Here is a 16,641-nt window from a genome sequence, read left to right on the forward strand (position 1 = left end):
CTGTAAATTCAAAGTTAGAAACACTAAAGCCAGCATCATGATGCAGCCTGAAAATAGTTTTTTTCACAATGCCCTTATATGCAGAGTTTTGTGGTTTTGACACACTTTGGATTTCTAATTGCTGGTCTCAAATATGTTTTTAGACAAACAGGTGTTGTACTAGCAGTAACTTTAATGAATATAATCAATGAATGTTGCAGATCTGATATCCAGTGTAAGCTCAGAACACCTTGTTTTCTGAAACTCGGTGCAGACACCTTGCCATTTGTATTTCTGTGCAACCTATTTGATTACTTACCTATGATTCTATGCAAACACGAAGGCAGATCATTAAGCACATGTATAATTGTGTCAAGCGTGACCTGAATTCTATTGTACATTGCACACCCGTGTTAGCAAGATAGACACCACCCAAAAGTGATACCTTGAAGGGGAACTTAAGAAACTTTCAAGAACAGTTGATGTAATTCTCACAATCCATAAATGACTGCATTTCAGAAAAAAGTATCTAAAGTTACTAGTTTGTGGTATAGAGTAAGTAGAAGTTGTTTGAAGAGATTCATCAGACTTGTTTTGTTGTTCTTAATACTGGGCACCTCTAAAATGTGTATAAATTACTAAAGATTCTGCTAATGAGAAACAAACGTTTTGTGAATAAAGAAATTATGAAGTGACCTTCATAAGCGATCTGAGAGAATGATTTAACTTTTCAAGAAGTTAACTAAAAACCCATGAGTTCCGTTCCCTAGAAGCAACGTTGATTTATTGTCATTATTCATGGAGAGTCAGAACAGGAGGAAATATTTCCACAGATCTAATTCATTACAAAACCAGTCATGGTTTATCTCCCATTGCTGTATGCTGGTATACTGATCAAGGAAACCCTGTTTCTGCTATTTCATCCAGCAACAGGTTATCCATGGCTGCATTTTTCCTTGAGGAAAGCAAACACATCTCACACGTGCACAAAAAATACACTTGTTGACAGAGCTCATGCACTACTAAATCTACTAAACATTGTCACTGATCAAGAGTTTTCAAAAGACTGAACAACCGTTTAACCTGGCTACGCCAACAATGGCCACCACTATGGTGGCATCACAGTGTCATGAAAACCCCACAGAAAGTGTTTCAGGCTCAGGTGAGCAATGTGGCAGAGGGGAAAAAAAGCGTATGAGCCACAAGAACCTCGGAAGGACAAAGCCATGTTTCACTCTCTGGTCCCGGAGGCACATGCCCTGCACTGCCCCAAGCCCCGGGGCTGCCCCAGGCCTGGCCCAAGCGCTTGGCCTCCTCCGCGCCCCACACAGCTGCCACCATTTTGCAGCCAGCACGGAGCTTCACGCCTTGGGGTGCTCCGGCAATGCCTCCCTGGAGCCAGCGCGGCCCCGCCGGGCAGCCCACTGCCTCCGCGTGCTCCTTGCCCATCCACGGCGGGGGGCGGCTGGGTGGGATGGCAGAGGCCGTTGCCTCGTGGGGCGGTGGCACCGTGGTGGCCCTGAGCCCCTCCAGCAGCACTCGCTGCCCACCTGGGTCTCTGCCTCAGCCTCTCTCGTTGCCTCTCCTGCGGCCACCCCCTGGGCCTCAGCCACCCCTTGGTCTCACCACTGCACCAGCCCCGCAGTGCTGCCTGTGTCACCCCACAGAGATGGCCTCCCTCCCTCCCACCGCCTGCCTTGGGGCCTGGGGCCATGTCCCCGCCCTGGGTGCTGGGGGGGAACGTCCCCTGGCTGTTTCTGCCAAGGGAAGCTGGAAGCATGCTCTCCCCGGACCTTTTCCATGTTATTTTATGGTAGCAGGAAATTATTTTGGTTTCCTGCTTTTTCCCGTCAGCTGGTCTCAGGCCTCCCTGGCAGATTTACCCTCTCCTCCTCCCCTGCCCCCTCCCCTGCTTCTCTCCCCCATGCTGCTGCTGCTGCCACCATCCCGTACAACGGCAAACTTGGTTTTGTTGGCAATCCCGTGTGGCAGCATCACCCTTCACACATGGTTAAGGAAGACCCTAAACAGGTTTAATACTTCTTCGCATCAAATTTAACCGCTGTAGCATAGCTCAGTGACGCATATCCATGCTTCTTGTTTTCCTCCTTCTCTGATCACATTTTTCTTTTTCTTTCTCAGTAGTTAAATCCCAGTGGCCAGGTACAGTGGAGAGAAAGTCTGGATTTTAAGTCCTGCTGACCCTGCGAGGCAGCAGTGCCACTGCCCAGCAGTCATCCTGCACGTCCACACAACTCTCCAGCAGCAAGACCACAAGCCACCGCCAAGGCACACCAGACCTGAAGCCATCCACTTCTGGCAGCTGGCTGCTCTGCTCCGGCAGCTCCCACCCGTGTGCTTCGCCCCGGTGCTCTGGCACTCGCACCCAGACAAGAAACTGGCACCCACCTCTGCTACGCCTGTGCCAGCCTCCCTCTGCATTGCCCACCGGCACCCGCTGCACCCCTGCTATTACATGCAGTGCCAGGACCTTTGGTGTTTCTCACTGTCAATGCTCTTGAGATTAGTCTAAAGCACTGAAATTAACAATTATTTATTTTCTTTACAACATTGAGCACCTTGTCATTGACAGGCTTTTCTTGACAAGTAGCTTTTGCTCCTCCGTGATTTCCTTTCACTGGCACGAGCTAAATGCCTACCTACCTCCGCCCTCTGTAGTGGCTGGTACACACGCTCTACCCAAAGACAGCCACAAACAGTGAAGAATTTTTCTGTTAAAAATAATTTGTTAATTTAGCTCCAAAATGGCTAAAAAGGTCATACTACTATAATGGGGGTTTTCACAGAAAAAGTGCAATACGAGCAATTCATGGAAACATATATTTAAGATTAGAATCATAAAGCTCACAACAAACATCTCTGAGAATCTTCCAGTTAGTCAAGTGAGTATTTTTTGTAAGACTATTGTGTTAACACACCTCCAGGAACTACTTCCCCTCTCACTAAGGATGTTTAACAGAAGGAGCAAGAATCAGCACAACAGTCATTAAATACCTCTATTTATTTTTTCATTAGTACAGTATTTCTTTCCCCACAGATTAATAAAAAGAATCATAAGATATTTATTGGAGTGCTATTGAATCCGTTGCTTCTTTTGGGAGACAATCTGCTTTAGTACTATTCAGAAACACCACTGCTGTTCACAGAATAATGAAACTTCTTTCCCCAACCTAATACCCGTAATGGATCCAAGGCACATAATATTGTATTAATTTTATGAACCAGTTTTAACTCAGTACTCAGGACAAAAAGATACCGCATCAAAAGGTATAAGAACTATTATTTCAAGAGAAAGGTTATTAGCAATAAGAGTAGGTTAAGCTGTTGCCAGAAGGTGAATTATTCTACTGGTGGAGATTAGAGTTTTGATTTCTTCTGAAAGAAGCTGACAATAGCATTTACACATTCATCAGATAACCACCTCTCCTTCAGGACTTCACACTCCTTACTATTCACTGCATGGAGTTTCTCCTTTTCCACACTTCGTAAGAGTTGCTTTGACACTGCCAAGGACTGGAGGAGAAAGAGGAATATTAGGAAGTTATGTCTTCTATACCTTGATTTAATGTTTCAGAAAACAGCACAATAAACACATTGGAATTCTAACAGTTGTATTACCATTTTAGCTTTTAGTCAACTTTTTTGGTGGAAGTAATTAATTACTGACTGCTAATAAGGTGGAGGAGGTTCACGGGAAGCAAAACAGCAGTCCACTAAGTGCTCATAATCAAAGTAGATAGACATAAGAAGCAAAACCTGTTCAACTGTTTGCAGTGCCAAATGCAACCTCCATTATCAGCAGTTGGCACAAGTGTCTCCTCTTGTCTAATGGAACATAACACCATTGTGACTCAAGCAGTTTTGCAAAACCTAAACTAGTGAGCAGGAAGACTGAATTCAGCAAAAAGTAAATCCACCCAGCGTCATCTTGCGCTCCCACAGTGCATACAGTACAATTAATACTGTAGAAACAGTGGTAAGGCTCTTCAACCTAAACTACTGCCAAAACAAAAGTCTAAGAGAAGGCATCCAAGGCACGCACACAGAGACTGCAGGTGGATTAGTTAGTTTATAAGGCTTTTTGGCCTTTGAGTCTCTGCATACAGTGAGTGCACTGTCTCAGATTCAGCCAAAGCAGAAGAGATGTATCCGCTTCCCAGCGGCAGGGGGACAGATCTGTGCTTGAAGGAAAATACATTGAGCCTTGTCATTTCAATTAAGGACCAGATATCAGGATACCTTTGGCAGGATTGGGAATGCTACAGACTTACAAGGTGAAGAAAAATTTAAAATACTGACATTTTTAGGAAGGCTTGCATAAGCTTCTAGTTTTGCCCAAACTTCCTTCTGAAAAGTGCTGTCGGGGAAGACTTCAGTCACAAGTCCCTGGGCACAGGCTTCTGCTGCAGTCAGCTTTTTATTGAAAAGCAAAATCTCATTTGCCTATATAAAGGAAAGTAGGAAGTGTGATTCAACAAGACAAGAATTGAGTAATCTGACAGGAAACGTACAAGCTTCCAAATCACATTTATTTTACTCTCTTGCTTATTAATGTCTGCCCTCTGAAGGGATCTCCAGATACTGCCTAGTTCAAACCACCTGCTCAAGCAGGGTCAGCTGGAGCAGGCTGCCCAGGACTCTGTCCTGCTGGGTTTTGAGTATCTCCAAGGATAAGACACTTCTCCAAGAACAAAGACTTCACAGCATCTCTCCACAATTTGTTCCCGTGTTTCACCACCCTCGCTATAAAATTGGTTTTTTACCTTCAGATGGAATTTTCTGTGTTTTAATGTGTACCCCTTTCCTCTTGTCCTGTCACAGGGCACCACTAACAAGAATCTGTCTCAATCTTCTTTACACCCTCCCATCCCATCAAGTATTTAAAAACATTGATAAGATTCCCCCAAGTCATCTCTGCTCCAGGAGAAACAGTTCAGGCTCTTTCTGTCTCTCCTCATATCTAATATGCTCTTGTGCCTTAATCATCTTTGTGGCTCTTTGCTGGGCCTGCTCTGGCATGTCTGTCTCTCTCTCGTAGCCAGAGCCCAGACCCAAACGCAGCACACTAGCTGTGGTCTCACCAGTGTCAACTGGAGGGGAAGAAACACCTCCCTCAACCTGCTGTCAACGCTCGATCTAACGCAACCGAGGATACCACCAGCCTTCTTTGCTGCAGGGTGGTGTTGCTGGCTCACGGGCAACTTGTCCACCAGGATACACCAGTCCTTCTCTGCAAAGCTGTTTTCCAGCCAGTAAGACCCCACATACACTGGTGTGTGGGATTATTTCTCCTGAGGTACAGGACCCTGCCTTTTCTTTTGCTGAGATTCCCCAATACCCCAGCCTGTCCAGGTCCCTACGGCAACGCATCTGGTGTATCAGCAGTTCCTCTCAGTTTTGTATCATCTGCTGAGGGTGTACTCAGTCCCATCATCTGGGTCATAATGAAGAAGTTAAATAAGAATTAGACTCAGTATCAACCCCTGGGCTACACCACCAGTGACTGGTCTCCAGCTCCTATTGTTCACCAAGAGTCTACATGTCTTTCTGAGCAGAGCTCAAAGGTTCACCTGACATTACCTCATCATAAATTTGTTTGTTCACTTCCTGCAGTGACTCCAAGATTTCTAGAACATGCACTGGTAGGCTGTATCTCACTGAACAGACTGTCCTTGATACCTGGATGTTTATAAGGCAGTTCTCTGTTCCATACAGATTTAAACCCTGCTCAACAAAAATACATTATATAATGCAGGCAATGATACCAGATAAGCACTTGAAGCTATCCAGATTTTTTCTGTGGGATATCAAAAGAAGCCTGATAAAGGCAGCCTACCAAGACATTTCTTGTGAATGCTCTTATTTTCTGTTCTTTTTAATCCTTCTTTACACGATACCCTCCCGTTGCTGGAGGAAAGATACAACCTTTCACCATATGGAAATTGTCTTGAGAAGGTGGAGGAAGCCATGAGAAAAAAAACTTCCTGCATCAGTATCACAGTATAGCTTCAAAAGCGGTGACTACTCTGTTATGGTGCCTGTGCTGGTTCTGTCATTACATTTCTTGATCTTTGGTTCAAAAGACATAAACAGGAGCTCTCCCTGAGGACTCTTGCTGTGACTCCACTTACAGTTGCAGGATACCAACACACAAAGGTGAGATAATTCCACATACAGTGCAGACATTCTTACCTTGGCTGAGCCCATGATTTTTGGAAACAGGTAAGAGGAACATCCTTCCGGGCTCTGCCCAAGTTGACTAAATGGGCTGTGAAATGTAGCCTGGAAAAAAAAAACCCCAGAACAACAAAACAAAGCAAAACTCACAACAGAGCACAGGACTAAATTATTAGGATTTAATTTTCATTTCAAAGCTTCTACTGTGAAAGAGTTCACCAGAAATACATCTGAACTGTTGCCATAATAGGCTTTAACCATCACCCAGTAAACATTGCTTCAAACTCTTAATGCACCCAAGAGCTGACTTTGTATAATTCAGTTCCCTTATTGTAACAAGCCCATTGATGAAGTTGCCTTATCTGAAAACAATGCTTAAAAGAAACTAATTTGCACGCGCAGAATCTTTACAGAAGAGATGTTCATACACATCTGCCCTAGAAGTTATTAAATACATAGCCCAAAGCACTTAAGAGGTAAAGAACATTTTGCTTTCTGAAGGCACACTAAGTTTATTCTACTCCTGAAAAAAATCAACTCACTGAATCTTTCCTCAGATTTCATGCAAATATAAAAAGAACCTGTGGCAGAAATGCATCATGAGATAATACAAAACAATACCCTAACTACAAGTTAGAACTCAGCTACAGAATTTTATGTTTGACAGCTCACATCAACTTTGAGCAAAGAAGATAAAATGCTTGCTTTTATTTCCATTGAAAAATATGAACTGATACACAGAGTAAAAAAGTTGTCAGTGAACCTTTCACTGTAACAGAAGGTAATCATCTATTACTGTACTACAGATGACCATACAGTAAGACAGATCAACAGACTTCCTAACAAGGAAGTGACATATAATTGTAAGAAAAGATTCATCATCTGCCAAGACACAGGCTAGTATTGGTCATGCTTAAGCAAGGGGAGATTAACTATACCAGGGGTATGAACTAGTGCCTCATGAACTGGAGCAAAATCCAGTGCAAAAGGCCATGTTAACTGACTGCCCAAAATGCTGATCTGTTGTCAGACTGGGCTGTGCAGCATCCCATAAATGTGGATGGTAATGATCTGCTCTGGAAATACCTGGCTGAGAATAAAACCAGACCTTGGACATAGCAAAGCTGGCCACTTCTAGGCTAGGCAGTCAATACCTAAGGCACTCCAATCAAACTACTGAAGAACTGTGAAATTAAGTAGTAATTTGGATGAGAATGACCCTATTGTACGGGAATTCACAATCCTGGAAAGAACAAAGAACAATCACCTTTGAGAAGGCTTCAATAAACTTGAAGTTAATAGGAAAGTTTTCATGAAGCTTTCACTTGGGTTAGTCCAAGTTAGACACTACAGAAATCCTCAAAGAACTGTTACCAAGGGCACAAGCAAAAGCTTTCCCAGTGCAGGTAGGAAGGTACCAACAGGTTGGCTCAGCTATGTCATGAGCTCATCACTGGCTTTAAACACAAGTACACAGAAAGTGAAAACTACATCAGACAACTAAGTATGAAACCAATATAAGCATGCAGAGATTAAAAAAATAAATAGAAATACAAGGCAAAAATAAGATGCATTTACCAATGATTATGTATATGACTGGTAAAAGAAAGTTCAAGTTTGAATTCCAAACCATTCAAGGAAGAAGGATAATATTAACAGGACAAAACTTTTACCACTTATTTGGATTAAACTTCAATTTAATCTATACTACTTATGGCTGTAAGCAGGTATTATGCTGAGATGCAAGTGATTAGAATTCAAAATAGTCTTAACAAAACGAAGAGGTAGGAGTAAGATGATACTATTTAATATGGACACGTTAAAGTTTGGCAGGAATAACTGTATACAGCACACTATATATGATAGGAACAACCATTTAACTTGCAACTCTACATTAAAGGATCCAGGTGTTACAGCAGATCACAAGTACGCAAATCAAATAACATTGGGGGATGTCAAAACTGAAAAACTGCCTGCAGAATGTGGAGTAGTTCTTTTGCTTCACTTCGCATCAGTAAGACATGAGCTGGAGTGATGTGCCCAGTTTGCACAACTATGCTTAAAGAGACACAGAACAACTGGAGGGAGTCCAGAGGAATGTGACTGCAGGCCACATGAGGAAAAAAACTGAATGAATTGCAGCTGTTTAGCTCAAAAAATGAAAATATTGAGAGAGTGGATGTAAACCTGAGATATATCTAACAGTCCAAGTACACTGATGGCTAAGCACACTTATGGCTATTGAAAGAGAAGATAAACATAGTCTGCTCTCTAAATTCAGGAACAAGAAACAGTTTACCCTGCAGCAAAAGAAAAGATCTCATGGGAGGGGAGGAAGAGGGAGAACCCAACAATTTTCTAGTAAAAGAGAAATCTAGGGACTGCAATAGACTGAATAAATCATGCACACTATACAAGCATATGTCAGGAGTGACACTGTCCTAGCTGATCCTGTAATGAAGCAAGCAGAAGGAGCTGCTCCCTGGTAGCTCCATTTTCCTAAGTCTCATGGTGACAAATAGAAGTCAGCTGGAACTTTGAGGAAAAAAATCTGACACAATGCTGAAGCAGGAGTCAAAGTACACTCAAAGACACTTCCGCAAGCAAAAGCTTGCCTAAAATTAATTAAGACCTTGGGTTAAGTTCCATATCTGTTAATAACCTTAACATAAAAAAAATAACCCATAAAATGGGATTCTGTGCTATGCCTTAATACAGCTTTTGGTTACATATTTGGCAAGTTACCTTAAAAGGAATCTTAAGTTGAACAAACCAAAGCTTTTCCAAAGTTACCTTGGAACACAGATTAGATAAAATGCCAGTTACTGCGCTTCCATCCCATAATAATCTTTTGCTGCCCTTCACACCACGCACCTGAAAGGGGCCTGACAACTATCATCTCACATCAGCTACTCTTTACTGTACCTACTGATACAGTAAAGACTTTCAAAACTAGAGTCAGTAACTTGATAACAGCAGCAGGAACCACTGGCTGATGCATCCCTGTGCTGGTAATTTATAGATGTTCCTTGACATGATATAAAAAGCCTTTACACTTGTGTGTTCTTCCCTAGGTCGTATCACCTCAAAACAAGTATTTCCCATAAAAAGAGGCTTAAAGACTGCCTTGGGGTCAGCTATGTAATCTACTTACCCTGTCAGAAGCATAGACAACGTCACACAATCCAAGGACTGTCACACAGATTCCAATAGCTGGGCCATTTACCACTGCTATTAGTGGTTTAGGAAAGTCAATAAAATGACCCACGAACTCTCTAGAGAGAAGGAAAACCAGAATGTAAGACGCACACCTCAATCCTTTTCATCAAATATAAACAACTTTCAAAACATGTGATTAGGTACTCTAACAAAACCCATGAGCTAGATAAGTAACATATGTTTTTAACCCTTTCCCCAAATAAATTCTGACAAAGAAAGTAAGAACTAGTTGAAATACCCGCATTTCCTTACCAACTAAGAATCAAACAGGTACATGTCAGCATAGCTTTCCTAGTTCCTGCAATCAGGTTATAAAAATGCTTTCCTCTTCAGCTCCAGTTACTCAATACAGCTCACTAAGAACAGTCATTAGCCCTGTCTAGCCATCTGCCTATACATCCATCCCAACTCCACCCATGGGATATTCATTCCCTTCACAGATTCCGTTCTGCAGTGAAGCCCCAGCAGGCAGCAAAATTGTGATGCTACCACAACACAGAACTCCCTAGTGCTGTTCTGCATGGGCTTGAGAAATAGCATTTTGTTTCATTTAACAGCTACTTCTCCATCCAAGAAGTGCAAAACACATTCTCAAAATACAACAGTTTTCAAAAGCAAATTCCACATCTTTGGCATCTCTGCGTACCAGTTGTAATGAAGCACTGTGCTTGTGTAATAGTAACAGCACAGCAAATATAGTCTTCTCCCAAGAGCAAGACATAAAGTACACGTGAGACTATTGAACACTCTACAAAACACTGCAGGCTGGAATGCTTGCCACATACCACTGACTAACATCATCACAACAGATTCGGACTGCATCATTATCACTTTGTAGGGGCAACTGTGATCTACAGACAGCTTGCCTAAGTAAAAGCTGCAAAACTGAGTACTTGCAGTTGATCTTTAAAATATAAATCAAAATCATTGTCTGATTTTCTCTGTATTTTAGTTTTTCCATCAATTGCAGGTGCTTGAGGAAGCAATCCAACCTGCAAGCATCTCTCAGATGTAATCATCACATACAGAAATAAGACAAAAAAATCAGCCTAAGTAGGGGAAAAAAGAAACACATTGTTTGTCCCAAAACCCCCACATTTCAGCACCTGTGTCAGATGATGCCCTTGAGCTCCCTGACTTTAGAAAATAAATTAGGTAGATTCAGACTCAAAGATGGAACCAAGACCTCAGAACTCCTGGGCAATTTTGAACAAGTTCATTACACCTAGTCCTATTCAAAGAAGTCTGACAGGGGAGGCATTTTGGCATGTCCTGCTAGTGTAGACACTGTCAGACATCAAAAAACCCACAAACTTTTCATTGCAGTTAACAATCTATATAGTAAAAATCACATTTTTGTCATTATATCTGCAAGTACTTTGGGGACTCAAAAATAAAGTCTAGCCTTTAACATCACTGTACTTAAAAAGATTTCTAATATTCAACTCAATTCCTCATTTATTTCATACAATTAATACTACTTCTCCCGCATGATCTGTGTTTATGCATATGGTGAGCCCTTAAACAGTCATCTAAATGAATGTATCATAGCATAACTAGGCCCCTGACATCGTGTTTTCTAACAATGCCTGCAAACTCTATTTTACCCGTTACAGTAACTTATGCATATATGAAACCAAGATGTTCTACTTGAGTAATACTGCTCCATCTTTTGCCATCTTCTCCATTTCACCGGGCTGGATATTAGTAAAATTATTCAGATCGTTTCCACTACTATAGTAGTCTCCATTTCCTGCAGAGAACACATACGAATAAATGCACCAATTATTTCCGAGTAGGTAAGAGAAGATAAACTTCCACTTACTACGTTTACAAAAGAATTTCATTCTAAGTATCTAACATTACTAAGTAATTAGAGAGACTGTCTCAAAGTATACACACTACCTTAAAGGACATCTACAATTTAAAAATAAGGTTTGACTGACAACTCGCTGAAAAACAACGGGTAAAAAGCCAAAGAATGCTAAATCTGAAAGACTGGGGGGGCAATAATTTTCTTTTTTTCTGTAACAGTGTCAGATGGAAAAACATTTATTTTATTTCTTTCCCTGCATACTTGCTCAAGTTTTTTTCCCCTGTTAATTCACAATCATTCACACAGTAAGACGTGAGAAACTTTTTAAACAAGAAAATGGAAATTTAAGTTTACGCATGTCCCTTCATCCCCCTTCAAGCTGATGAAGGAATCAAAAGTAGACAGAATAGCCTATTTAATATGTGGTAGAAGTTTCACATGTTTTATGACCAATTAAGGGAAAGTCACAGCATTCTAAGGATAAGACTGACAGCACTGCATTACTGCATTAAAATCATTGTACTGAAAGACAGATTCTTCAGTAAGAAGATAATCTGTTAGTGAAGGTATAAGTCAGTTTGAGGCATCACCAAAGAAGCAAGCTGTATTTAAAAGCTAGACTGCACGATTTAATTGCCTAAATCATCCTGTGTTCCGTGAGGACATTCACAGGATAGAATCTTTCACTGGTTAGCACATCTGTTACTTTACATTGCAGTGCTCTAACTACGTAAAATGGAACAGAAAGGTTTGTGCAGGGGTGTTTGCTATTTACTCCTAGCTATACATGTGCTAGTCTTTCCAGTTGTGTCAACTACCCTTCTCATTTTGTAAGGGCTGATGTGCCTAGTCATTACTATTGAAAAGAAGTTCAGCATCCTGAGAATATACAGTGCTGGTAAAGACAACAGTAGAGAAGAATATCATAGAATGGTTTGGGTTGGAAGGGACCTCAAAGATCATCTAAACTCCCTGCCATGGGCAGGGACACCTTCCACTAGACCAGGTTGCTCAAAGACCCATCCAGCCTGGCCTTGAACACTTCCAGAGATGGGCCACCCACAACTTTTCCAGGCAACCTGTTCCAGTGTCTTACCACCCTCACAGTAAAGAATTTCTTCCTTATTTCTAATCTAAATCTACCCTCTTTCATCTTAAAGCCATTCCCCCCCCATCCTACCACTACGTGCCCTTGCAAAAAGTCCCTCTCCAGCTTTCTTGTAGGCTCCCTTGAGCCCATTTTTTTCCAGGCTGAACAACCCTCAACGCCAACTTCTCTCAGCCTGTCTTCATGGGAGGCTCCAGCCCTCTGACGATCTTTGTGGCCCTCCTCTGGACTTGTTCCAACAGGTCCACATCCTTCTTATGCTGGGGGCCCCAGAGGTGAACACAGTATTTTGCTAGGTGGGGCCACATGAGAGCTGGGTAGAGGGTGAGAATCACCTCCCTGGGTCTGCTGCTCATGCTTCTTTTGATGCAGCCCAAGGTACGGTTGGCTTTCTGGGCTGTGAGTGCACATAGCTGCATCATGTTGAGCTTCTCATCAACCTACAACCCCAAGTTTTTCTCTTCAGGGCTGCATCCAATCCACTGTTCCACCCAGCCTGTATTTGTGCTTGGGATTGCCCTGACCCACATGCAGGACCTTGCACTTGGCCTCATTGAACTTCATGAGGTTTGCTCAGGCCCACCTCTCAAGCCTGTCAATGCCCCTCTGGATGGTGCTCCTTCCCTTCAGTGTGTCGACCACACCACACAGCTTGGTGTTGTCACTAGACTTGCTGAGTGTGTGCATGATCCCACTGTCCATGTTGCCGACAAAGATGCTGAACAACACTGGTCCCAGCACAGACCACTAAGGGACACCACTTGTCACCAGTCTCTACTTGGACATTGAGCTGTTGACCACAACTCTTTTGAGTGTGACCACTCAGCCCAGTGCCTTATCCACTAAATGGTCCATCCACCAAACCCATGTCTCTCCAGTTTAGAGACAAGGATCTCATGCAGGACAGCATCAAAAGCTTTGCACAAGTCCAGGTAGATGACACCAGTCACTCTTCCCTTATCCACCAATGCTGAACCCCCTTGTAGAAGGCCACAAAATTTGTCAGGCATGATTTGCCCTTAGTGAAGCCATGTTGCCGATTATGTATGGAAATACCTCAGAAGTAACAAGTAAACAGGCTTAAGCCCAAATTCACCTTGCAACCACACTACCTAGCTTCCAGGCAAAGCTCAAGCTTTGGCTGATTTCCTAAACGCACACCTACTGCAGTGAGGATAGGCCAGACAGGCAGTGCCTGCACTCAGCTGGTTCATCCCTCCCGCCTGCCCTTGCCACTGTGGTGTTCAGTCAGCAGACATCATCCAAATGACATGGCCTCAGAGCAGCTAGACTTCACAGGCAGCATGAGTTTAAGCTGCCCTTTCACACTGTTGCTGCAGTCATCCAGCTGCACACATCTGGCAACTAGGGCAGGCTACAGTTTGCCTGGCCAAATCTCTCCTACGGCAGCCACAGGAAAAACAAAGTATTTTTTTTTTTCCCCCCAATGATCATAGGTAAATATGCAGTGTAAACTTTCTACTGGCCATGCTAGTACAGGATTTGAGGGCCTTGTTTTAGTATGTTCCAACACATCACAGAGGTAGAGAAAATTGACTAAACCCATAACAATGAACTTCAAAAGCAGTAATGAAGATACTCTGGAGCAGATGTATCAGCTACTCAAAAGTGATAAAGGAGTACTGACATCCATCTTCTCATCTCAGATGTTTTGATGCAACAGCAAGCTTGCTAAAGCATTTGAAACATCACCTTGAAAGAATTTTGCCCAAACACTGGAAAATCTTTGGTCTTTACTGGAAGAAAGTATTTCCTTACTTACTTGTTTTATATTATGCCAAAGTACAGTATCAACATAAACTATCTACCTGTATTTAGACTAAGATAGAATTGTGTAAGACAGGCACATGAAGCGTGGTACCAGTAATAACTGCTATGGTAGAATCATCTTTCCCAGCTTCTTCAAGCGCTTTGATAATTTCTCTGTACATCTGCGTTAAGAAGAAAATTAACAAAGTATAAATGTGATGCTGCAAAAGATCATAAAAAGGAGATTCACACTGACAACAAGGAACTTAAAAGGACCATAGTTAATCTGTCTTTCAAGTATGAAAAAAAAATCTGCATCCACAGAAAGTATTACATGTGAGGTATTTCTGACCATAAAGACACATGCTTGAAATACTCAAGACTTGCAACGCAAATCTAAAAGGACAGAATAAGGTCCTTTGAAAAAACAAACATTAACTGGAAACAGCTAATTTTAAAACCTGAGAAGCAGTTTAATTGGGAAAAATAATATATTAAAGAATTAACAGAAGTGGGGTGAAGTCCCTGTTCTGGTACCTTTGCAGTTGTGAAACAGGATGATCACACTGTTTCCAACAGGATGGACTTCATCATGAAGACAACTATGGGAACTGGAAGACTATCAAGACACACACACAACAGTGCTGAGCCAAAGTAGGCTGCACACTTGCTTTGTTATACATAAGACTACAGTCAAATCTTGTATCCACAAAAAAGGCTAGCATTCCCTGCAGTCTGCCATTTTAGTTTAGTGCATCCCATTATCCTATATTAAATTTGAAAAAAACAAGAGATACAGAAAATCCCAATCGGTAAAATTTTAGCTGAATAGTTTCATTTTGCACTGGGTATTTATTCCTTAAGTTGTTATTGGAGTCAAGATACTAAGCTCTCATAGAATTCAGACCATTATGGTTTGGTCAGTTCTACTAAACCTGTAGTAACAATCTTTAAAAACTTAGTAGGTTACCCAGGAAAGAAAAAAAAATAAATCATTAATCCTCCCAAGTTAATTTTTTTACCTTATGGTTGATGGCATTCTTCCTATCAGGTCGATTAAACATTATCTTTGTGATATTGTTTTTAGTGGTAACTAATATTGTTTCATAACCATCGTGTCCACTCTCTTCTGGAGAAGCATCTTTCTTCTGGCCAGCAGATTCTGCAGAGACCAGACTTGAGACAAGTTCAGTATATTTCTGTCTGGCATTATCCTGTAACGAAAGGGAAAAAAAAAAAAAAAAAAAAAAAAAAAGAAATCACAGAAGATTATCAAAGGCTGAAATGAAAATCAGCTTGTTATGCTATTCATAAAACAGTTACCGGGCAGGGGCTGTGCTTCAGTACAAAAGAAAAAAAACCCCTCAGTTAGAAAGCATTCTAATTAGGGTGAGAATAAAGATCTGCTGTATTTAAACATTGCAGATTATACTTACAAGTCATCTGGAAAGCAGCAGCAAACGATCCACAATATAAAAGTGCTGCGATGATGACATTTATTTTGCTGAAGAGGTGCCCCCATCACTAAGATTACCAGAGACACTTTTGTCTTATTCCCAGCATTTACACGTTTCTATGGATCCTTTGTTTCTGCTTTCCAGTTTGGTATTTCTCCCACAAAATATTTTATTTTAGAACATGTGTTGCTGAAAATAAGAGTGCTGAAATGGGTGCACAGCATTTTAAAATTGCTTGAAGACACTAGCTTTCATATAGCACAAACATGACGTTTAAAAGCCTGAAGAATTTTATCTTCCTATTTCTATCATAAGCAGTGATTTAAAACAATTTTAAGTTCTTGGTTGTTACAACCTATTTTCTTGAAAGGATAATATACTTTGAACAATTCTATAATGCATAATCTGTAGCATGTGAAATTGCCTATTTCCTCTCCAGTATAACTTCAAAAGCAGATTCTTTCCCTTAAGTGTGTCTTGAAGCTGCAGAGCAATCTCAAAAAACAAACAAAACAAGACACCAAACCACAGCCCAAAACCCACAAAGCAGCACAGGAATATGTTATATTCATGAAATTATGCAAGCATGTTTTCTTTTAAAAGAAAAAAAATGCAAAAAACCCCTCAAGTAGTATCTTTGACTGATCTCAAACTACTCCTGAAGGCAGGCCTAGCACAGCAGTGACACAGCTGGTTTGTAAAGCTGATGTTTCCTACATTTAACAACAGCTGAAGAAACTGCAGTAGCTATATGTGATGTCAGACTTACTACAGTCTGCATGAAAAATGAATGCTTATGTATCTGCATCTTTAATTTTCCTGTTTGCTTCACTTGAAGTAAAGACTTCTCTCAAGGTTGTGAAAGGTATTGATGTCAAGATAGAGAGAAAGAATGAGGAGAGGCTCTCAATAAACCACTTTTTTTCTAGTCTTTTAGTCAGTGGCATCAGAGGCTGCCTTTAAAAGTTACTAATATGCTGGATTCATAGATTTGTTCTTTGCTGTAAGAACCGAGAAGCTCAATCCGTCTTTCTTAAAGGGAACAGCAGAACAGAAGAGAATGTGGAACAGACTTTTTATTGGAAGTCACCACA

The 16,641-nt window shown here is 41.4% G+C and overlaps 1 protein-coding gene across 4 annotated transcripts in view; it reads right to left on the minus strand.

Moving 5' to 3' along the window:
- Positions 1-2,982: 2,982 nt before the first annotated feature.
- Positions 2,983-16,641, minus strand: part of ECI2 (enoyl-CoA delta isomerase 2) — a 34,441-nt gene continuing 20,782 nt past the window's right edge. For all 4 annotated transcript variants that reach the window (XM_056331769.1, XM_056331770.1, XM_056331768.1 and 1 more), the window contains 7 exons: positions 15,113-15,304; positions 14,203-14,272; positions 11,047-11,149; positions 9,332-9,452; positions 6,193-6,282; positions 4,300-4,443; positions 2,983-3,513 (listed from right to left, as the gene is read on the minus strand). In XM_056331769.1, coding sequence (XP_056187744.1) covers positions 3,358-3,513; positions 4,300-4,443; positions 6,193-6,282; positions 9,332-9,452; positions 11,047-11,149; positions 14,203-14,272; positions 15,113-15,304 — 876 coding nt within the window. In that variant the 3' untranslated portion in view covers positions 2,983-3,357. The remainder of the gene's footprint in view (positions 3,514-4,299; positions 4,444-6,192; positions 6,283-9,331; positions 9,453-11,046; positions 11,150-14,202; positions 14,273-15,112; positions 15,305-16,641) is intronic.

The sequence above is a fragment of the Falco biarmicus genome, chromosome 3 (assembly GCF_023638135.1).
Source record: "Falco biarmicus isolate bFalBia1 chromosome 3, bFalBia1.pri, whole genome shotgun sequence".
NCBI classification, from domain to species: domain Eukaryota; kingdom Metazoa; phylum Chordata; class Aves; order Falconiformes; family Falconidae; genus Falco; species Falco biarmicus.